Below are 25476 nucleotides of genomic sequence, written 5' to 3'. Positions count from 1 at the left end.
ATGCAGTACAGCCTGTCCTAAATATGTCAGTGCTGGGGTTCAGGTCCCTCATGTGCATAGCTCCCTGACATTCAGATTGTACAAGGTGCAGCATGTGCATTGATTCCAGCTTGGACATGGCTTTCTACATCAGGCACAGCTTGCATCTGGGTGGACAGCATGGCAGTGTGTGGAGCTGCACCCTGTTTAATCAGGCTACACATTACATGTGTTCCAGCTCTGTCATACTCCTGGTGAGGTACTGTTGTGGACTTTACAGGTGCTGGATGTGTCTGCATGAGGTACACCCCACAGGGGCTGTTGTGGTCATTTCTAATGCTGATGAAGGATAACTGCAGAACCACAATGACCTCCCCTTAGCTAGATGTCAGACAGCATGGACCATGCAATCACAAATAAAAACAGGACCCTCTCCACAAAGGGAAAGTGTCCTGTCTGGTGGACCCCAGCCATAAACAAACTGTATGACAGATGAGGGTTACTAATGCAAGACAGAGCTGCATCTCCAAAAGGGAAGACAGCTGTGATCAGCACTAGTAGAAAGCTACATTATCTCATAAAGACATGCAAGGTCAACTTGGGGACATAAATCACCAAAGACAATGAAGGTAACCACACTGCTTTCTTCAGTTATGTCAGACACCTGGTTGTGAACCCTCAGATATGCTCAGAGTTGGTACACAACAACATATATTCCAGTGACCTGACAGATATTGGCAACATTCCAGCGGACAGCTTCAGTGCGATTTACCCCCTCCCTCACCCCCAAAAGAAGGTAGTTATCACTGCTGTATGTAACCTCACTGTCATCTTGGATGTCCATGTGAGAGCACTCAGCAAAGACAAGTACACAGCATCCATGGGACCTGCTGGTATCTCCGGTTGCATGCTATGTGAACTCCAGAAGGGGCTGGACCCGTATATACAACTGCTATTTAACTTAGTCTTGCTACAGGATATGTACCTGAACACTGGCATACGGCAACAGTGGTCCCACTCCACAAAGGAGATGCCTCCACAGACCATGGCAACTACCACCACACAAGCTTAACCAGCCTTGTCTGCAAAGATATGGGAAGAGTCATTATGGAGCTCTTACACAGACACATTACTGACCTACGGACCCTTGTTCCCACCTAGTTCAGCTTTGTACAGGGCAGATCCTGCCTTTTGCACCTAGTTGACTACTATGAAACTGTCAGTAGGGCCATCGATGAGGGCTACGCAGTCCACACAGCCTACCTGCACTTGGCTAAGGCCTGTGACACAATACCACACTCAGGCATCATAGCCAAGCTCAACAGCTGACATATAACAGCATATGTCACAGGATAGGTTGCTAAATGGCTAAGAAACAGAACCCATAAAGTCAACATTGCAGGTGCCTTGTCAGATTCGAAGCCAGTCACAGGTGGTGTCCCACAAGGATGTGTCCTGGGACTCCTCTTAATTGGTATTTACTTTTCAGATGTGAAAGCAAACATAGGGGGGTTGTGGCTGACAAAGTTTGCAGATGACTGCAACCTAGGCACCATAGTGAATACATCAGCCGGCACACACATACTAGAGAATGCCGTCACAAAGGCAGATAGCTGGTGCCAGACGCATGGCCTGAAACTGAATGCAACTGATGTGTATTCATCCCCTTTGGGAGGAACAAAGTACCCACAGATCAATACATAGACAGCAACCCACTGAGCACAGACAACAAATCAGACACCTGGGGACACATGTAGATAGTGACATCTCTTTTGACACCCCTGTTGCCAAAGTGGTTAGGAAGACTTTCTATCTTGCCCACCTTATCATGGAGGCTTTTCCATCAAGATCATAGGAGGTCATTGTTCCACTATCCTTCTCCCTTATCAGGCCCATGATTGAATACAAAGCCCCATATGGTATGTACCTCGCCCAGCAATTGCAACAGCTGGAGACACCCCAAAAGTACCTACCATGAAGATCAGGGTTCTTCAACACATGTCATATGCTTCCAGAATAGAAGAAATCCAGCTTTGTTCAGTGTCATACCGCATACTTACAGGTGACCTATGCCTGACATACAAGACCATGTCCAATCAGGATTTAGTGGACATGCTCCACTGCAAGCAATCCAAATCCACCAGAGCCATGAGAGCTGAGGATTTGAACCTCAGCACATACATGTATAGGACATGCTGGAGGGACAGAGTCATAACTCAGAGGCATCTCACACTCTAGCAGAGTATCCCAGTTCATGTTTGACAGAGTCCCTCACTGACTCTCTTCAGGAGACATCTGGACAACTGCATATGAGACAGAGGCACAGACTAGACAGAGGCACAGTCATGTTATTCAATTACGTAAGGGGGTCATAATGTGTCACTACTAAGTCAGAGGCACAATATTCAGAATTTATTCTGTACACTTATTACCACTATAAGGGGTGGCAATAGCCACATCACTATGGCTAGGCTTATACATGCACTAGGGCAGATAGCCTAGTAGTAGACTATGACACTATGAAACACCAGTGTATGTGTAGGTATTTGTCAATCAAACACTATGATGTGGTTTGGGGGGCTTGATATCTCCCTGTATTCCAACATTGTTTTGTCTATTTCTTCTAGCATGTCTAGGGATCAGTTGCTAGTGTCCTCTCCTGCTCAGCTGGTGAACCTGGGAATATTGAGGCAATGTTACACTTGCCTCATGTACACTGACAACCCTCTCCTTCTCCCATACAACACACATACATGTGAGAGATGCAACTATATAGCCAAAGTGGAGGCTGAGCTCTCTCAACATAGGACTAGCAAGACCAGAGAGAAGGTGAAGGTAACCACACACATCACAAATCCAGTCTCACATGGCACTATCACAACTTAAGATCATACACATAGACACACGGAGACATACTCGGAGGCTCTGATCAGAATTCTACCAAAACGGCAGTAGCCACCACAGCAGACACTCACACAACTGCCTCCACAGGGCACAGCACATGCAACACATTGACCACAGAGTCGGTGTGCCAAACAGTCACAGCCCTTAAGGCCAAACACAATGCCAGACACACTTGTCATAGGTGACTCCATAGTCAGACACACTGACGTCCCGCTCACCAGATCGGGTACGGAGGAGGTCACAGTAAGCTGCCTATCGGGCACTGGAATCCACCACATAATGCAAGCACTCAGGTCACTCAACTGCAAGTACAAGTCTGACCCAGTCATTATCCATGCTGGTGTGAACGACCTGAGATGTACCTCCCTGGACTACATGGAAAGAGACATAGAGGATCCCTCTGATTATGTAGGCCAGGCAGGTGTGACCCTGACCTTCAGCAGTATCCTACCTTCACCAAGTATGATGCCACATAAACAGAGACAAGATGATCAGCTGTAATATTTTGCTTAAACTATGGTGTCATTCAAAGGGGTCCAATGTCTGTCTGCCTGGGATGACATGCTGGACAGGCCACGGTGATTTGCAAGGGACGGCTTGCACCTGTCACCCTGGGCTTCCGGATTTCGGATGATGCTCTTGCCACCCCATTGTGCCTTTTTATGCAAGATTCAGATTCTACACCTACCACCCTAGAACACAGTAAAGGAAAGACACTAAGGGTAATGCTGCTCAATGCCAGAGGTCTCAACCTCAAGCTGCACACACTCTATGCCCTTCTCAGTATGTAGCACATTGATGTCTGTGCTGTGCCTGAAACCTGGTTCACAGCTTCTGACAGCACCCGGCACTATCGGGTGTTACCTCATATCATGCGTTCCGCACCAGAATCCGGACAACACCAAGAAGGATGGTGGGTGTCCATATTCATCAAGGACACCCTCACCCCATGGTTGGTGGCAACACACGATGCATCGGAGACCATCCAGGTGCCAGTGACCGTAGGCAAGACTGCTCTGCAGTTTGTAGCATGTTACATGCCACCCTCTCAAACTCAGGTACCTCACACAGCTATCCTGCAAACACTGAAGGGGATAAATGTATCTCCAAACACCATCCTACTGGGTGATTCCAACTATCCACATATAGACTGGGATCACTAATCAAGCCACAACACTCTAACACAAAGGTTCCAAGAGTTCATACACTCAAATGCCATGGAACAACTGGTCCCAATCCCCACAAGTGGAGGCAACATACTAGAACTCATCATCAAGAACATGGGGTCACACTGTTCAACACCAGAAGTATACCCATCATTGGTGAGATCAGATCATGGACTACTCTCAGTGGGAGTCCACATCCCACCCACACCCCAGATAGAAAAACAAACAGTGAAGACCTTGTCAAATGCCGACTTCACATTTCTAAGGACTGGTGTGGTCTCTTTCAAGGCCCCCAAGCCAGCGGACACCATTACCCAAGCCACTGTATCACTTAGAAATGCCTTCTACCAGCACCTCCAGGACTGCATGGATCAGGCAATCCCAAACAAAACAAAGACTCTTTGTACCACAGGCAAGCATCCAGTCTGGTGGACCCTAGCCATAAACAAGCTCTACAACACAAGGAAGGAGCTACTACGAGATAGAGCGTAATCCGTAGGAGGGAAGACACCCCTGCTCATTGTGAGTAAAACACTGGGTTCCCCCATACAATCATCCAAGGCATGTTTTGAGAGTAAACCCACTCAGGACTCGAGGGACAATCATGAGGCCTTTTTTACCTATGTTTGAAACATGGGAGGGAACTCCCAGATATGCTCAGAATTAGTTCGGAATGATGTAGATATCACTCCACCTACAGACATTGCCAACATACTGGCTGACAGGTTCAGTGCAGATTTCTCCCCCCCCCCCCAACTGGAGGGGTATCTACACCAGAGGATTGTAGCCCCACAAACATCTCCAATACTGGGGTGGGAACTGCTCTATCCAAGGCGGAAAACACTTTATCCATGGGACCAGATGGTGTCCCCAGTTGTGTGCTCCGTGAACTCAATGAGTAATTACACCCGCAGTTAGGGCAGCTGTTTAATCTTAGCCTCACCTCAGGATATGTGCCCAAGGAGTGGCATACGGCAATGGTGGACCCACTTCACAAAGGAGGTGCCTCCACCAACCCCGGAAACTACCATCCCATCAGCTTGACAAGCCTGTTCTGCTAAGCTATGGAGAGGATCATAATGGGAATTATAAATGAAGACATAGGGGACCTGCAGACATTGGATCCAATCCAGTTTGGCTTTGTCAAGGGCAGATCATGCCTTTTAAACTTGGTTGACTTTTTCAAGACAGTCACCCAGGCCATTGACGTGGGCAAGGCAGTCCACACAGCCTACCTTGACCTGGCAAAGGCTTTCAACACAATACCCCACTCAGGTATCATTGAAAACATCACCAGCTTAATTGTGAACCCATACATCACAGCATGGGTTGCAAACTGGCTAAGTGACGGAACACACAGGGTCAAAGTTGCTGGTGCCATGTCACACTCCAGAGCTGTCACAAGTGGTGTCCCACAGGGCTCAGTCCTGGGCCCACATTTGTTCAGCATCTACTTTTCAGAAGTACGAGCAAACACAGGAGGATTATGGCTGACAAAGTTTGAAGATGACTGCAAACTGGGAAGCATAGTTGGAAACCCATCTGACACAGACATCCTTCAGAAGGGTCTCATAGACATGGATAACTGGTGCCAGAGCCATGGCCTTACATTAAACACTAAACAATGCATAGCCATACCCTTCAGGAAGAACAAGGTTACCACTAGTTCCCATCTAGGTGGCAATCCTCTAAGCACAGAGGAGGTTATCAGGGACCTGGGCACCCAGGTTGACAGTAACCTTTTGTTTGACACTCACATTGCCAGGGTAGTTTGGAAGACCTTCTACATTGGCCACCTCATCATGCAGGGATTCACATCTAGATCAAGGGAGGTCATTGTTCCCTGTACTCATCACTCATCAGACCAATGATTGCATACAATGCCCCATTCAGAATGTATCTGACCCAACACCTGCAATTGGATGGGCCCACAAATTCCTCAACAGGAGGTGAAAGGGTCTCAAACATATTTCTTATGCTGCCCGACTGAAGGAATTCCAGCTGTATTCAGTCGCCACCGCCTGCTCAGAGGTGACCTGTGCCTGACATACAAGGCTATGTCCATCCCAGAATTAATGAACATGCTTCACCTCAAGACATCTACATCCATCAGAACTACAAGGGCAGGAGACTTAAACCTCAACACAGATATTAATAGGATGTGCTGGAGGGACAGATTCATCACCCAGAGAGTCCCTATGCTGTGGAACAACATCCTGGTACATGTGAGGCTGAGCACCTCACTGGCTTTGTTCAAGCGAGATCTTGACCAATGGATGGGAGATTGCAGGTATACCCCAGGGATAACCTCAGTATCACTGCTTGACAGAGGCACAGCAAAATAATGGGCATATTATCCATCAAACTGAAGGGGTGGCAGAAGCCACAAAACTCTGGGCTAGGCTTATAAATGCCCTAGGGCAGATAGCCTAGTATGAACCTATGAACATAGGCCTGGGGCAGTTCCTGCTATTAGGACAGTGGTCTGCAGCAAGCTATATAGTAGTAGTCATTTTCAGCCATTGGTTTTTGACCATGGCTATTCCATGTTGCTTCTTGTTGTGGTACAAACATGGGTGTGTGGTTATCCATGCCATTTATTGCTAGTCACCCTCATTTTTATCTTGTTCCATGTTTTTGCACATGTACATCACTGTATGAGGTGTGACCTGGTAGTGTCAGGGTGCTGATGTGGGCTTTGACCCTGTTTTCTATTACAGCACTGATATCTACATTCTCTATACTGTGTGTGTTTACACTGCACGCATCTTGATGTTTATACTTCTGGCATTGGGTAGCATTACATCTAGGTTCCTATCCCTTGTGGTACCCATGAGGTGGATTTGTGTTTTTGTGGTTTATGATTGTTGAGGGTGGATGTTAGTTGGGGTCCTCAGGTGTGCATATGGTACATGATATTACATTACTTAACACATGGCATTCATGCCTCAGGTGGTGCTGCAGGGCTATCTCTGTCAGATGCACATACTACACTCCCTGTACATGTTTGGAAGCAGGTTGTGTCATGTTAGGCATCCCTGTTACTGTATGAGTGAGTCAGAGCGTGTATCAGTCCCAGTGTTCCTACTGACCAAGTGTATGTGCTATGCGTTGCCTCTTTGCCAAGGCCAGGGCATACTGGGCATGCCTCCTTCTGCCTAATGGGACAAGGTCAGGTTGTTCCTCCTCCGAGTCACCCCCTGCCTGTGGTGGCCTTGGCAATGGTGGGGGGATGTTTGGCCCAGCCCTGTGCTGGTCCTGCTGCAGCTGTTTCCGCAGGATCATATTATGTAGCATAGCACATATCATGATCATTTGGGTACATGTAGTTGGTGTGTACTGCAAGGCTCCACCAGATGTGTCCAGACACCGGAACCGTGACTTGAGCAGGCCAAACACACGCTCTATGACATTACGTGTTTGTGCGTGTGCCTCATTATGGTGTTCCTGTTCAGGTGTGTGTGCATTTCTGATGGGTGTAATCAGCCACGGCTCAAGTGCATAACCTGCATCCCCCACTAGGTGTCCGTGTGGGAAGTCCCCATTGGCAAATGATTGGTACAGCTGCGTCAGATGCCAGATATGGGAATCGTGGTAGCTCCCAGGGCAGCCAGCACACACATTCATTATTATGCCCTGGGCATCACACACAACCTGGCAGTTGATGGAGGGGTATCCCTTGCGGTTAATGTAGGCTCTACCCCGCTCACCGGCTGGTGCTTTGATGCGTATGTGCATGCAGTCTATTGCACCCAGCACCTCAGGGTATCCCGCTATTTGCTGGAAGAGACGCATATTGCTGGCCACAACCTCACGGTCATTAGGGACATATATATGATCACTGACATGTGCTGACATGGCATTCAGGAACTGGTGCAGTACTCTGGAGGCTGATGCCTGTGATATCCCCATCATATCACCAGTTGGTCTCTGGAAGGTACCTGTTGCTAGTATTCTTAGGCCAACACATACCTTGGTTTCCACTGGGATGGGTTCCCCTCTGTTGGTTCTGTGTGTGAGATGTGGCCTGCACAGCTCAACAATCTGCTGCAGAAGGTCTCTGTCCACTCTGTAGCTCTACTATCTCCAGCTCATGTAACCCATGGTAGGTGACCCTGGGCCTGTATACTCTTCTCCTTCTCCTCACTCTGGGTTGTCTGTCAGCATCTGCATTGTCACCACTCTCAGCAATTCGCCTATGCCTGATTATAATAGCTATGGCAGCCCCTAGCATTTCTGCTCTGAGTTCAGCTTTTTTCAGTTTTCAATTCTGATAGCTTAGTTTCTGGCAGTATCTCTTGTGAGAAACAGCCTGCACTGCTCTTTGCAGTGTTTTAAGTGCTGGGTTGGGCTTCTAGTCTGCCTGTGTAATTGCCTGCTTCTAATTGTTTCCACCAATTAACTCCAGCAGTATCTTCTGGCAGTTTCCCTGTATTTTAGTTGTTTCCTGTTTCCTCTCTGTTTCCTAAGGAGGAACAATGTGCACACCAGCTTAAACACGCTCACAGTCACTTAAACGCGCGCACACATCCCTACACGGTGTTACACGCGCGCACACATCCTTACACGGTGTGAGCTTGGCTGATTCATGTTAAAACGCGCGCACACTGCCTTACACACGTGCATGCCCGCGCAAACCATTGTAAACGGTTTGCAACACGCTCCCACATGTTGAACCTGCCTTACACGCTACAGCAGCCAAGATGCACGTATTTCAAGAAACTTTGAGTGTAGGGATAGCGTATACCCTCAATTTCTTGACTTTCCTAGTGTTCTGTTGGGACACACCTCCCTCCCTGATGTCTCTCTGTCATCTCTTACCTTACATTGCCCTCCAATCTGGTACATTTATTACTATCCTTCCCCCCCGTGATGTCACCTACCTCTTACTCTGTTCCTCCCCCTTCTCTAACTCTTACACTACTCAGAAAGTGCTCATTACCTATGTGGCAGTGTGATTCAGTATTGTAACCCTCATTTACATAGGATTGCCTAGTAATGACTAGTTGCATGTCTTACACGGAGCTTCCCCCCCTTGACAACCACTAAACGGAGGCCATATTGTTTTTGGTCTGCAAGTCCCTCCATTGACATTCCATGTAATACATAAATCCCACAACTGTGGGCTTATAAGCTTCGGTTTTTAGTTTTAGGTAGCGCACCCCGTTTGTGTGGGTGTGCGCTGCAGTTAAACCCAGAAATCCCGTGAAAAAAAAAAAGTTATATAACTTATTTTTGCAACAGTTTTTCATGCCAATGGCCACATATTTGGCCATTGGCATGCTTAATGAAACATATGCACTCTTTATTTGGAGCTGACATAGCTCCGTTTTTAATTTTGCAGAAATGTACTCAGTTGTCAGCTGAGTACATTTCTGCAGCTAACACGTCCGTTACATGGACTGGTTTCGGCTTCGTGGATCGCTTAAATGCCTCATTTGCATATCTTTAAGCTGCAAATGAGGTATTGAGCATTTCCATGCCCAGTCCGTGTAAGAGACGTGTTAGCTGTCTCTTACACGGAGATTTGGGCTGTTCCTGAATCGAGAGGCTTACACGGAGGCTTACACTACTCTTGAACTCCGTGTAAGCCTTCCTGAATCTGGCTCTTTGTATATATGTTATGGTGTTATTATTAGAAACATTATTTGGTATTTATCTGTAATTCTGTTTTTGTTTTAAGTTTGTATTGAAAATGATAAAACAATAAAGATTTATTATTGAAAAAAAAAAGAAATCACAGTAAGTCCGTTGTATTTAGTTTTTTTTTTAAAGTTTTTCTTTTCTTTTTTTTCTTATTTAATGCTGTAACATTTTTCAGGCAAATGCCAGAAGTCTACAGCTGCACATAACATCAGAATTTGCCATGCTTTATCAGTTCCTCCAGCAGAAAGAAGAAAGTCTGGTCCAACAGCTGAAGAAGGAAAAAACAGAAATTCTGAGGGAGATGGAGGAAAATCTGAGAAAAATTAAAGAAAACATAAATGCCTTTCAGGAATCAATCTCTAATATTCAGTTACAGTTGCAGCAACAGGATGCTCCGACTTTTCTAAAGGTAAAGTTACATTTGTCTGCATAAGATCCTGTGAATATTTGTTTTAAAACTGACATCTTTACAAAATTATCAACTTTGATTCACCTTGTACAGCTGCATAGCTATATCTGAAGGAAACATTGCAAAAATAACACAATTATTTAAAGTGCATCTCGACAGTTCCAATAGGAAATGTAAATAACAAACCCACGGAGATGGAAGTAATCTCCTTACCCTGTACAATATCAAATTTTAAAGTGTTTCTTGCAAAACTTGCATTACTTCCTCAGATAAAGTTGTTGATAAGTATATCCCCTTGAAAATCTGTGTGAAGCTGAAAATATATCTCATGACATCATGAAAGACTAAACCCACAGTGATATGCTACCTGCATTTAGTGTATAAGCTACAGTTTTAACATGCTGCATCCAGCAACATGCGAGTTTTATATTTAGTAAGAAAATTTATCAGGTGTCTCTCACAGGTAGAACAGTGTACATTGCATATTAATGCATATGAGATTTATTAGTGAGACATTAATGTAAATAAGTAGCTGTTCTTCTAAAGTTGTGTATTGTCGTTGATTACTCAGAATGCTTTTCTAGAATATTTAAATCATTGACAATAACTAAGTTTGTACATCATTTTCTGAGTGTGGACATAAGAAATAAAATTGAGTCAACAATGAAACTAAACATCAAAGAATGTCATAATCACCATTTTGTTTTCACACCACTTGCAGCTTTAATATCAGATGTAGACTAAGAGATTAAAGTGACTGTAGAACACAGATGCAAAATCTAACAATACACTTAAAAGTTTTACAATATGAAAATCAGGAAAAGACAAAGAACAGGATTCACGAAACCTCCATGTAAGAGTTAACAAGTCTTACACGGAGGCTGCAGTTAAACGGTGTGACGTCAGCATGCCATGCATATTCATGAGGGCATGCTGAATCACACCCTAGGCTAACGCGGTCCATGTAGGAAAGTAGGGGGCGTGTCCGCACAGGGAGTCCTGCAAAGGGACACGCCCCCAGAAGAGTCACAGTCCTGAAAGAGAACTCCCACGAGCGAGTCCGCGGAAATGTCAAGAAACACAACACCACACATGCCCCCACAGACTATCAACCCAACTGTAATTTAAAATGTAAAAATTAACAGTTTATTTTTTTTTTTTTAAATTTCAAAAATGTTTGCCCATCATTGTGCTCATTTGCGCAGGTGTGCCCTTTGCTCAGCCACAGTTAGCAGTCATTGAAAAAGCATATAAGATCTAAATATGCAAATTGAGCCAAGTAGCAATAGCGTAGTGGTAGAGATGTTGGCCAAAGAGGAAGTAGTCACAGTTTGAGCCCCAACAACATCATTTTCTGTTTTAGTGAAATAAGCACGAAACAATCCCCTGACATATATGTACATATATATAACTATAATTTAAGTAAAATGTAATGAAATGGGCCATGTATTTTGGAAGAAATCTGATACAATAAAAAAAAAAAAAAACATTTATAAGTGCCCATAGCTGAGCAGCGCTCTAACTAGCTGAGTATGACTGCCTGCAGGTGAGCAGTGGTTTAACAGGTGTAATATGAGTGCCCGGAGTTGAGCAGCTCTTTAACACACTGAAACTGTGTGCCCGTAGCTGAGCAACACTTCACACAGCATAATATGCATGCTCCTAGCCAAATAATGCGTTAACCAGTGTTAGCCTTTTGCATGGCGCTCCGCAGCGTGCCAACCGGCTTACCGGCGGGCAACGTTGAGCAAGCTGCATCAAAGCTGCCTTTACACAAACACACCTCCTAGCCTGTCTAGACAGTAGTAAAATAAAAAAAAGCAATGCCCAGGCTCGAACCCAGGATACTGTGCATCATAGTCAAAGTACTCAACCACTAAGCCATGATAGTTGTACTGAGAAATGCAGTATTAGCATATATATAGGAATGAATGGAAATAGAAGCATGACAAAGCAGGTTTTTTTTAAGCTGATACATATCCAAAATGGCCAATCACAGATAAGTGTGAGAAAAACGGCATATATAAGCCCCATAGGCGGGAATACACAGCATAACTGATTATGGATCCTATTTACAATCAGGATGGCAGGTGTAGGAGAGGGCAGTCTCTTCCGAGCACAGAGGTGGGGTGTTGAGGAGTCCAAATATATGGTTTGGCTCTTGGTCCATGATCATGAGGCTCAACTCGTGCAGGGCCAGGTTTTGTGGGGTGCATACAAGGCAGAGGCGTGAAACCGGTTGGCACATGATCTCACCAGTGCCACAGGCATACCAAGGACTGGTGAACAGGTCCGTCACCACCACGTGGACCTGAAGAGACGAAAGCAGGACCAACTGAACCGTTGGATCCAGAAGGCCCGGCAAATGCCCAACGCCTCACTACTGAGTAAGTATCCATGTAATTACGTATGTAAGAAATTATCCTAGCTGATATTATGGAGATGTATGTTCGAATATTACTTCATTTATATTACAGCTGCAGGAGTGCGTTCCGCGAATCGGCGAGCCTATAGTGATAGGCTGGTGCGGTTGCTCCACCAGGCAGGTTAGTAATTATTTTTCTGTAATTGTTATACAATATAAGTGAGACAGCTTGTAAAAGAGTTCAGTGTAGTTACATGTTAATAAAGCTCAAATAACACTAGAAGAAAGATTCTGCTAGTACTGTATGCTTAGATAAGTGATGCAGCCTGTAATCCAGAAATAAAAATGAAACAAGTCTGAAATAGAGATTTTCCACCTGTATTGTAATATCAGATAACCTGCTGCAGCCTGAAAATTAGTGGTAAACAAGCTAAAGACAATAGACATGTGTCAAATACATCCCCCTTTAAAATCTGCCATATGAAACAAGTGAGTCTGTTGGAAAGGATTGTTGTAACCAAGTAAGACATGTTAATAACGCCTATAATTAAGTACCATCTCGACTTGTAAAAATAAAACAAGTGAGAGTGTGAGAAAGAGGTATGAATCGACCAAGAAAGCTGTAATAAGTCTTGAATAAAGGTATACTGCAGTCAGTACATAATGAAATGAATGAGACAGCCACAACCAAAGAGTGAAATGTTTGTAATAAAGTACTGAAGCTGGAATGTGTCTGTCCCACAATTTGGATATGTTGCTGTACCCTTGCAATATGGAGATAGTATGGTTGTATGAAATACCGAACATCCACAGTTGTCTAGAGCCATATAAATCAAATGTAGCAGGATGCTGTACCTGAACAGAGCCAGATATGAACGTGTATGAATAAAAATGCAATGTATATTAATGTAGCAGTAACATTCCCATCACCAACATTCCTAAGGTTACATATAGGAAACTGTACTAAGACCTGTAGGGTATATATATCTGCAGCTACTAGAAATGTACAGCATATGTATAGGTAGTTGAAGTTGTTAATGAAATATTTCTTCACCCTACCCTATTTTCACAAATAATCCATTCCACACCAAACTGGGTATGTGTATTCACAATTAATTCCCATGGACATTTGTCCTGTTGGTTCATACATATTTGCATGTACGTTGATGCATGTGCCCTGTTCACATATCCAAACCTGATGGCCTGTTGCCATCAATCAACCCTGCATGCTGTTGGATTGTGTACTGTTGTTCAAAATATGCATGTGTTATGCTTGCTGTTCAATGTTTGGAATTCATGGGTGTTTGGTTAATGGGAATACTGATGCATGCTGTTACAACTAATTTTGAATGGTATTGTTTGTTACTAACCCAAAATGTCATAAAATATTGCTAAACATAGGACAACAGGTAAGGCGGGTTCCAGCGGACCCACCTCTCCCACCTCAGCTGGCGAGTGCACCTGGCACTAGTGCCCAGGCCGGAACCTCCTCTGGTGGCCCTGTGCCACCTTTGGGTGGAAGCGCTGCAGGGGATGGGGCTCGTCCCCCCTCTGCAAGCATGGCCGGAGGAGAATGTCCACTCACCCTCCAAAGTGTCCGGTCTGTGGTGCTTAGCGTGATCAGGCTCTCTGTGCTTTATCCCCTACGTCAGCTCGAGGCGAGGGTGGTGCAACTCACAGGTGTGCCTGCCCTTCCTATACAGCCCCCAGCACAGCCCCATCCTGGGCCGTGAAGGCGCAGTGGCAACTGCCCATGGGTGGGGATCTCAGTTCCACTGTTGCCATCTGTGGGCTCATGGGCTCGCGATATCCAAACATCCGTCCCCGTCAATTGTGTTTACCCCCCACATGTGTCATACTCCACCCCTGTATGCATCTTGTTTGTCTTGTCTGTTAACCTCCCCAACCTTCCTGTACCTCACATTCCACTCTCACCTGAAAAAAAAAATAAAAAAAGGGCACTCTGTTCCCGCAAAAACATTATGCCCCATACATTGCTGCCCATTTTGCAGACATGTCTGCTGGACATGTCAACTGGTAATTACAACTGGTTGTACAACATATTTTGTTGTCCTCACCCCTCTCTCAGGGGTGGAAGTTTTCAAATTTCACACCAAATTACATACATATGCACAGCTGTTGCTGATAAAGAAATGGGCAGCTATGGGCCTTTCCTACATCCTTCCTGCAAATCCCGAGCTTGTTTTCCTACTGTCCTACCCTCTTTGTGCCCCCTTTTTCACCACTTTCCTATCTCCCCATTTTCTTTTCTTTCAAAGAAATTAGCATGGGTGTGCGCAAGAGTAAGCACTTTTAAGCAGTTGTAAGCAGGTATGCGCTTGTGTGCACTTAGCTAAGCGTGTGTGCGCGAAGCTAAACGCTACTGCGCATGCGTGAGCACCACGCAAACCAGCGCTAACCCACTTACAACTGCTTAAAAGTGCCTTAGTCACTCTGAATGACAAGGCCTGTAGTCTTCTCAGCAGCAACATAAAATTCCTCTGTCATTCTCGAACCCAGGACCTTGGAAACACTGGTCTGCATGACTTACCACTAAGCCATGACTGATATACAAGAACTTTGTGCTGAAAGCAATATATCATGAAATAGCAGGACTGAATGTAAAGGGAATATAGGAAGGCTATTACACAAAGCTTTTCTTGTATTTTTACTGGCAATTCTTGTGGAATTGCATTACAGTAGTGTGAGAAGAGAAACAGCCATGCTAGTAGGTAATAATGTGGCAGTAGCACCTTGCAAACCACACACACTATCAGAGCAGGATAAACACTGCCATATTTGAATAGGCAAGAGGCCAGATCTCGCAACTGTGACTGATTTACAGGGATGTTCCTGATTTGCAAACAAATGTTAACTGTGCCCCACTGACTCCCTGTGAAATGTACTAACAGTAGGCAGAAAGGTGTGGAATCCCACGTAATGGTAACTGTCAATTACTTAAAGTACGCACTACTTGCATGCCAGAAATGGTGTAGTAATACATAACCTCAAAATACCCCACAGTCACAACTGCAGAATATCTGAAATATATCATGGGTGTATCCCACTGATATGTACCATTTCCTGAGGCTGCTAAAAGATACACCTGAGAGTATCTGAGGCCTGCAAGTGTCACAAACTCACATGCTTATCATTCTGTCTGCTGTCCCACACTCTGTGAATAGCTGTAGAATTGTTTCCACAAGCACACCCTCATGTAGGAGTACAACCCAGAAATATCAAAGGATGTAGCCAACTAATAAAATAAGGACAGTATAGCAGTTTACAAGCGCTGCATGTGCCTGATATCCATAACTGTTAGTACAAAGTATAAGGCCCCACTACTGCTCAGCAGCAAAATAAACTACCCTTGTAGGTGTCAAGTCCCACACCTTGGCCTTACCAGACAGCATGCAGTACCATGAAACCACACCAAACATATAAGGAATTGCTGCTGAAAGAAATATATCAAGCATTATAAGGAGGGAATGTAAATGGAAAATAGGAAAGCCATTGCAACACATTCCAGTAAAGACACCTAGCAGGCCTTCAAGGAGTGAATGTAAAGGCTAAATAGTGAAGCCATAGCAACAAATTGCAAGAGCCACTGCTGTGTACCAGTTAATCCACAAGTCCCACAGGAAAGCACATACTCCCATTTAAACAGTATTAGTATTATTAGGTGTCAGTTAACATGCACACTGAGAAGAATGAACTGGAAGAAGCAACAGTCAGGTTTCAGTATAACATGCATTTCAGTGCCTACAACACAGCCTTAAATATGAGAGACATACCAACCTTTACACTCACAGAACAGTGTCCACAGCATACCAGCATGGTCCCCACCTTGAAAATCTGAAAGGGCTACGCCTACCTAACCTAACATTTTATAGCACTGTCCTGAAATCACAGTGAGAACTGCAGTTACCACACAGCAGGCTGCATGCAATTAGTAAATGCTGGCTAGCAATTGGTGCAGAGGCCGTCACATGCACATGTGCAGATACCTACAAAAGCAGCCTGTACTCCCAGTCCACACATGCAATAGTTTCATTGCAACAACTGGAGGGAGAGGCAGAGAGAGAGAGAGAGGGACCAAAAAAAATAAATAAAAAAACAGCAGCAAGCCAGCCATCAGCAGGCCAGCCATCAGCAAGCCAGCCAGCAGCAAGCCATCCCAAACAGCAGTCAGAAACAAAGGTAATGTAAACTACATAATCTGATAATCTACATACTGTGAACCCTCCATGTGTGTTAGCAGTCTGTATCTATATATATATATATATATATATATAAATATATATATATATATATATGAAGATGTGCATAGGGCAGGGGACATACTGCAACTGTTAGTGAAGGCTGGACATACATATGTATTTGAAGGTTGCTATGTGCACATATCAATGTAGGTTGTAGTACAACGTACAATATAGGTTGTAAAGTAATGGATGTTTAGCAGTATGTTAGTGTATGTATTCGTATGTGTAAATATATATATATATATATATATATATATATATATATATATATATATACATCTGTATATATATATATATATATATATATATATAATATGCATATATGTGTACATAGAGAGGTATGTATAAATAGATAGACTTATATAGATAGATCGATAGAATATGTATATACATATATATGTAATAGATACATACATATATAGATACATACACATATACAGACAGATATGAATGTCTAGAGATATGTATGTATATGAATATATCTCTCTCTTTATATATATATATATATATATATATATATATATATATATATATATATATATATATATATATATAAAAACTAAGAGAGGCACATGTGTGCAGATGTATTGCAACAGGTGCCTGGTGACAAAGGCATGGACTGAACACCAGTGTGGATACTGGAGTACCATTCCCCATTTCAAAACACTTTCACCACTAACCACCACATAGGTGGTTGCCTGCCTACTACTGGATGTGTCAGAAGGGAACATGGGAAACAAGTGTACAATAGCCTCCCCTTTGATATTCACAGTGGCACACTAGTCTTGTAATCCCTGTACATGGTACGTGTCAGCACAAATGGTGTGTCAGTTAGGGAAATGTAGGTCACTGTACCCCTCTACACCTCACAATGCCCTACATGGTATGTACCTACCATGACAACTACAGAAAGGGAGAAGGACACGGTCATACCTAACAAACAGTGATAATGCCCTCAAACACATTACCTATGCAGAGTGACTGACAAAACCACAGATAGTGCCTTTCATACTACCTACACAGAGGTTACCACTGCTGGATATACATAGTTAGGTCGCACCCATAACAGTTGTCCAACAACCATGGCAACACGTCACAATATCTCCAGCCTAAATGACCTATGTCTGTCATCCTTGGCACCGCAGTAAAGAGCACATGGTGGAGGTGCAGGTTCCTACCCATAAATAAGCCATACCCTGGAGTAAACCACCCAGCATTAAGAAGCAAGGTTCCTCGTTAGTAGATGTCAGACATACCCCTGTTGAATGTTATGCAGATAGGTAATATGCCATATGAGTCACCCTGTGTAACTGTTTGACAGGAGCACGTACAATCACATTACACATGTCCCAAGGGGCAGGGTAGCATAACAGTATGCTGCTGTAGGCCCAGGGACAATAGCATACTACCTACCTATGACACAATGCACACACATATGCACTCATTGCAATACCAACTATGTGAGGTGTAATGAGTGTGCCACTGACTGTGTGCAAGGTCTGTAATGGTGTGATTGCTCAGCATGACTTTGTGTCTGTCATGGTAGTGTGTGTCCTTGGTGTGAGGCCAGAGAAAGATGCGTCAGGTATTGGGATGCAAACATACTACATTGCCATATGTTGTGCTGTGGTTCCCTGTATATGACTGCGGTGTAGGTAGGGGTATGGCCGCAAAGACTAGGGTGCATTACCATTGAAATTTTAACTGTGCATTGCATGGGATGACAATGTTCCCCATCCATTACCTTGATACATACCCCCAGTGTGAGGTTGTGAATTGGACCTCAAATAGTGTGCCGACTGCTGGTGTATACTAGTTTGTTGTATGGAGTGTGCCAGGCACTGTCACACAGTTGATGGCTGAGCACTGATATGTGGTCATTTACATGTGTATCCTCTGATAGACAGACAGATGCTATATATGGCAGTTCAGTGATATCACTACAGTAGAGTATTATGTGTGCCATATTACTTGCTCACATATTTTTCTTTTCCTTCCAGGACGATGGTGCATCAGCGCAACCCCTCTTATATGGCTGCAGAGGATGAGGAGATACACCAGAGCCTGGTGCGGGATTTTGCAACACTCTTTTCCCGGACCAGCCAGAACCAGCAGGAGAGGGCTGCACTGTGGCAAGACCTTGTCTGTCGGGTAAATGACATAGGCATGCATAACCGGACATATGAGCAGGTATGCCATCACTGCAGTGATTTAATTAGAAATGTCCGTCAGCGTGCGTCTGATATCCACAGGCAACAGCTTGCCACAGGTGGTGGGGCACCTATACACCCCCCCTCACCACACTGGAGGAGCTCCTCCTAAGTGTTGCGGCTCCAGCCCAACAACAACAACATCCACAGACGTGTGTAATGATGGAGGCTGGAGCCACCCAGCATGTGGACATGGAGTGTGCAGGTAACATGCCATATCTATAGTTGACTGTTCTCTGCAGTGGTAGTTTATGCATGTGTGAGATGTGTACTGTGTTTGTAGCTGTTATCCTGGAAATTATTGTGCAAGATTGATATTCTCAATATCAGCAGTAGACCTGTGAAAGCCAACTGTTGTACTACTGTACTGTATCATACTCACATTATCAATGGCACAGTTGTGCCCACTGACAATAAATGTCTTATTTGTGCAGGTCCCTCTGGAGTAACAGCAAGGCAGCCAATCCATGCTGGTGAGTGTGTAATAACAATACTTTTAATACTAAAGATAATAATAGTAATAATACCCTCAAACAGTATTGCTATGTGTTGGATTGCAGGTGTGTTTGTGTCTGTCTGTTTGTATCTCATGTACTGAGGAGTGTGCATGTGTGCATGTGTGCCTGTGCCCATGCCCATGTGTGCCTGTGTGCATGTTCCCATGTGTGCATGTGCCCGTGTGCATCTGTGGTAACATTGTGTACACATTGTAAACTGTGTTTCCTGTCTTCCTCTCACAGGTTCTGGTGTTGCTCTGGTGGTGTGCAGCAGGGAACCTGAAGCCACTGCTGGGGATAGTGATAATGATGTGTAATGGCACAGGGAGGTGTGACAGGGTCTGTTGTTGGTCAGCCAATCGACAGGACACAGCAGTCAACCCCATCAATGCGCACAGTCATCCTGCCGATACATCCATTGTCACCAATGTCCTTAGGTGAGGGACAGCATACAGTGGGCATTGACCAGGGTAATGTGGTATCAGTGGCACATGCATCCCCTCACAGCAGCCATGGCCAGAGTCCTGACATGGTACCACATAGGCAGATGTCCAGGGGTTCTCATGGGAGCATCCGTGGTCGTACTGCCCCTGTCAGATGTGCCCACAGAGGTCTTTCAACCTCAGCTATGTTCCGGGCTGTAATGCAGGCACAGGCACGTATGGAACGGTACACCAGACAAGGTCTGAGGGAGCTTAGAGCACATCGCACTGCTATGAATGACACTATGCGTGATGTTGTGGCTGCCATCCGTAATTTCACCGAGGTCATTGATAGACGTTGGGGGGACACATTAGATCTGTTCCACAACTACATGTCCATGAGCCAGGGCAATGCAGGACGGTTGAGGCGTTGACTTGGACGTATGCCAGCAACATCAGCAGCTGGCAGTCATCGCGGACGACAAACCCGCAGACGCTCCCATAGTGCCAGTACCAGCCCCAGCAATGCTGGGTCTGTGCTGTCATCAGACCGCCCTAGGAGACCACGTGCACGTGGCTTTGGACAGTCCCAGCAGGGACATGTGTCCAGTCATCAACCAACTGCTTCTGATGACAGTACCCAGTCTGGCTTAGTACCTGATACTGTCCGTAGCACCCCTGCCAAGCATAGGTACCATGTCCGTGGCCAGAGACAGTGATCAGTATGACCTGGCAGGTACAGTCTGTGGCTGTCCACAAACACCCCTATATGGCAGCCATGAGGTGGAACTGTGTGCATGCATACACACATGCATAATGCTAACACCTAGGGCTAACACATACACGTACACACCGCATCAACATTGCCCCATCTTGTACTGTTGTCCCTCACTAACACACACACACATACACGTTGATTGGATGTATCAGTGGCAGACTCAGGCATACCAAGTACACACCCTGTGCATATGATGAAACTGTGCCACCTTCTGCAATCTGTAACATTGATGCAGGAACAGGTTAACTTGGTGCTGATGCACAGGGTGACTACATAGAAGTGTAGTAATATTATCATGTTGTTAACAGTACAGTGTAATGATATCATTGTGGGTATATCCCAGCATGCGTAATGCATTAACAGTATGATTGTCACTGTATTGTTTTGTACACCACTATTAATTACAAACGTGTAATGTCTGCACATCTTTGTATTCTGGTGGTAAGGCTGAAAACACAAGGCCACCTACATAGGTAGCACAGGGGATAAGAAAATGGAAGTAATGATACTCAATGCCAGACATGTAAACCGCAAGATGCATGCAGTCCAAACTCTACTTAGCATGGAGACTGTTGATATCTGTGCAGTAATAGACAACAGGTTCAAGACTCCCAAGAGCACCCTAGCACTACCAGGTTACACCTCATACCATGCTTGACAGCCCCAAAACATGGAACTAACTATGACAGGAGAGTGAGTCTCATTAAATGTCAAGGATACCCACACCCCCAGGTTGTTGCCACAGCGTGACGCATCACAGACTATCCACATGCAACTAACAGTGGGTTAAACTCACTTCCAGTTCATAGCCTGCTACAGACCACCCTCCTAAACCCAGGTAACCCACTTGGCTTACTTAGGAACACATGAATATATGAAGGTGTCTCCAAAAAACATTATATTGGGCAGCTTCATTTACCCACACATAGACTGGGAGCATTACTGTAGCTCCAACACCCTAGGCGAAAGGTTCCTAGAATCCATACACTCAAATGCTGTGGAACAACTTGTTACTACTCCCACAAGAGGGGAAAACATGCTGCACCTGATCATCACCAACATGTGGACTCTATGCTCCAGACCAGAAGTATATCCCTCACTGGTAAGATGACACCATAGAGTAATCTCACTGTATATTCACATACCAACTGCAGCCCCTGCACAGAAAACCACAGTGAAAAAGTTGTGTAATGCAGATTCCATGTATTCACATGAGGCAGGCTTCACACATGGGAACTATTTAAGGTCACAGGTACATATGTCTATGTGGCACACACATACCTCATGTGTGCATTGAAATTACTGCTATAATATATGTAATACAATATTAAGAGCAACACCCAACACACATGGACAAACTGTGTGACAAAAACACACATGGTGTTTGTAGGACTCAAACCCCTACCTAACTATGTTATGACACTTGAGAGAAACGCATTAGCAGAGTGCACTATTCACATTACTGGGAGGTTTCCCTTCTCCTGCTATACTTATAGGGTGCTAACATCATCAGTCTTTAGAAAGAGGTATGTACATCATGTAGTGTGTTCTTGTAGTTGCCAAAAGGGACATTTCTTTCCTTCAAACAGAATTGCACACACACTTACCCCCCCCAATCACACACACACACACACACACACACACACGCACACACACACACACACACACACACACACACACACACACACACACACACACACACACACACACACACACACACACTCACACTGCACATTTGCAGGATTCAAATCCCTACCTAACTATGTTATGACACTTGAGAGAGACGCATTAGCAGAGTGCACTATTCACATTACTGGGAGGTTTCCCTTCTCCTGCTATATTTATAGGGTGCTAACATCATCAGTCTTTAGAAAGAGGTATGTACATCATGTAGTGTGTTCTTGTAGTTGCCAAAAGGGACATTTCTTTCCTTCAAACAGAATTGCACCACACACTTACCCCCCCCCCCCAATCACACACACACACACACACACACACACACTGCACATTTGCAGGATTCAAATCCCTACCTAACTATATTATGACACTTGAGAGAGACACCTTAGCGGAGCGCGCTATTTGAATTACTGGGTATCTTTTCTTCTCCTGCAGTATTCATAGGGTGCTGACATCATTATTTATAAAGAGGTATGTACATCTATTACTATCCGTCAGTAAGGGGGATAGCATATATATATATATATGCATTAACAGACGCCTACTTCACGGTCACATATGCACATCAGCACTGCCAGGTTATGTTTTATACCATGCTTTGTGACCACAGGACTTGTAACACACAACACAACCAGTTCAGACCACCCCTCCCATATCCAGGAACCACACTTTGCTTCCCTGGGAACAGTGTAGGATATGAAGGTGTTCACATACACCATTACAATGGTTAACTTCAGGTACAGGTATATTGAGTGGGGGAACTACTCAGGCCTCAACAACATCACCCTACAGCCACTACAATTTGTGAATCCATGTGCTATGGCAGGACCAATAACCACATCCACAAGGGGGAATACATATTGGACCTGACCATCTGCAACATGAGGACTCTATGTTCCACACCAGAGGTAGACCACCATTGTTAATATCTGACCATAACCAACTTTCCCTGGACATCCATACCCCCAGGCAAGGAAGTCACTGCAAACAAAGTATTTATCAAAAGCAGACTTTGCACTTGTGAAGACTGGGGTGGAATACTTCAAAGGACCCATGCTGGAGGATTATACAGGCCACTCTGCATAATCCTTGACAATTGCATTCTATGAGCATACGGAAGGTTTGCATTGATCATACTATCCCAAATAAACCCAAGACTCCTCCACAACAGGAGACCTGTCTGGTTTACACCAGCCATATATAAGCTGTACAACAGAAGGAGGGAGCTAATACATTACAGAGCAATATCCCACAGAGGGAGGACATCTCTGAACAGTATTGGCAAGACACTTCAATCCCTCAAAATCATCACTTCAAAGTGTTGACAGTGAAATTGTCCAGACACTGCAGATAAGGCTCCCCTCAGTCTGGAATTGACGCTCAATTACTGTCATAACTCCTCGCCAACCCTCTTCCAGCAAACTCCAGCCACATGGATGTGACATTGCAAATTCAACCCCTGGGATCTCCACTGTGTCCCTGCTTGACGGAGGCACAGCACACTAGCCTTAAATGGTGCCTTCTGTGACCTACTTTACAGAGGCACAGTAGCCTACTGTACTGGGGAGGCAGACGCCAAATACACTCTCTAAGCTTATGTATTCCCTAGGGCAAATAGCCTAGTATTGACCTCTACACCCATATGTTTAATTTTCAGATGCACAATATTTGTTGCTGATAAACTGTTTGCAGGTCTTTATTGTCATAGCTTTCCCTGTTTCTATGAACAACTTGTGTATCTGTGGAAGATGTTTGAATATGAGAGGGATCCACTATTTTACTGATGTGTCTGTTGTCATTTAACTGTGTGCACTGGGCAGATTGCTGTATTGTGGGAGGTTCCTGGCTTAGCACATACAAATGCCAGATATGTGTGGCCAACTGCTAAACTGAGACATGGCCTAAGTGTGTGAGCATGCCCAGTTCAGGCTTTCCATGGGTTGTTGCCTGACATATGTCTCATTTATCAAAGTGTGCGAGCATGCCCAGTGTGGGCTTTCCATATGTTGAGATCTGTGTTCCACCACATTTGTGGTTGTGTGTGAACTTCAACAATATTTCACATTTATAGTTGTGCGTTGGAAGTCATGTTGTGTTCTTACTGCCCAACTGCTTTGTGTCTGAACCCAACAGGGATTATGCTGTGCCTGCAGGGTTTCCATGGGATAGTTTGCATACAGTTGTCAACATCCTTTCATACTGACCAAACACTGTAATATCATATAGTGTACTGGCTCAGTACTTTCACTGTGGTGGACAGTATCCTGGGTTTCAGTCCTGTCACTGCTTTAAATATTCATAGTGAGCACACCAGACTGGTTAAGGGCCAGTTGTGCAAATATGACCATGTTGCATTTTGTTCAGATATGGACTACTTAAACCAGGCTTGTCCAACATTGGTAGTGTATTCCGCAACTTGGGTGGACATTGACAAACACTAGCTATGTGCCCTAGGCCATTTCTAATGCTAGTCAGAGAGTGTGTTTGTCCTTCAACAAACATTTTAACTGGAGTTTGCCATGACATATTTCAAGGTTAATATACTTTGCCTCTGTCTACCCATGACATAAAAGTGATACCCAGGGTAAACCTACCATCTCCCATCCACTCATCAAGATTCCTCTTGAAGAGAGTCAATGAGGGACTCTCTGGCTAACCTGTACTGGGAGTTTAAGGAGCTTCTGGGTTTTGGATCAATCACTACAGCATGTCCTATTTATGTCAGTGCTGGGGTTCAGGTCTCTTATGTGCATAGCTCACTGGCATTCAGATTTTACAAGGTGCAGCATGTTCATTGATTCCAGCTTGGACATGGCTTTATACATTAGGCGCAGATCGCCTCTGGGCAGCCAGTATGGCACTGTGTGGAGCTGCAGTTTGTTTAATCAGGCAACACATGGCATTTGTTAGAGCTCTTTGATCTTCCTGGTGAGGTACTTTTGGGGTCTTTCCAGTTGCTGGAGGTGTCTTGCTAAGGTAAATCCCACAAGGGCCATTGTACTCAATTGTGAGGCTGATGAAGGATGACTGAAGAGGCACAATGAACTCCCCTGATCTAGATGTGAATACCTTCATGATTAGGTGGGTATATGGTATGTTTCTGTAACCACTACGGCCACATGTTTGTCAAATGCAAGATATCTATCAACTTGTGTCCCCAG

At 44.6% G+C, this 25476-nt stretch overlaps 1 protein-coding gene across 1 annotated transcript in view; it reads left to right on the top strand.

The window, feature by feature from the left end:
• Positions 1–25476, top strand: part of LOC122813682 (zinc-binding protein A33-like) — a 152877-nt gene that overhangs the window by 37912 nt on the left and 89489 nt on the right. The window contains exon 3 of the mRNA XM_044086132.1: positions 9871–10104. Coding sequence (XP_043942067.1) covers positions 9871–10104 — 234 coding nt within the window. The remainder of the gene's footprint in view (positions 1–9870; positions 10105–25476) is intronic.

Source organism: Protopterus annectens, chromosome 10.part0, assembly GCF_019279795.1.
Source record: "Protopterus annectens isolate FY-2018-M chromosome 10.part0, PAN1.0, whole genome shotgun sequence".
NCBI lineage: Eukaryota > Metazoa > Chordata > Ceratodontiformes > Protopteridae > Protopterus > Protopterus annectens.
This window is presented reverse-complemented; position numbering and strand designations above follow the sequence as displayed.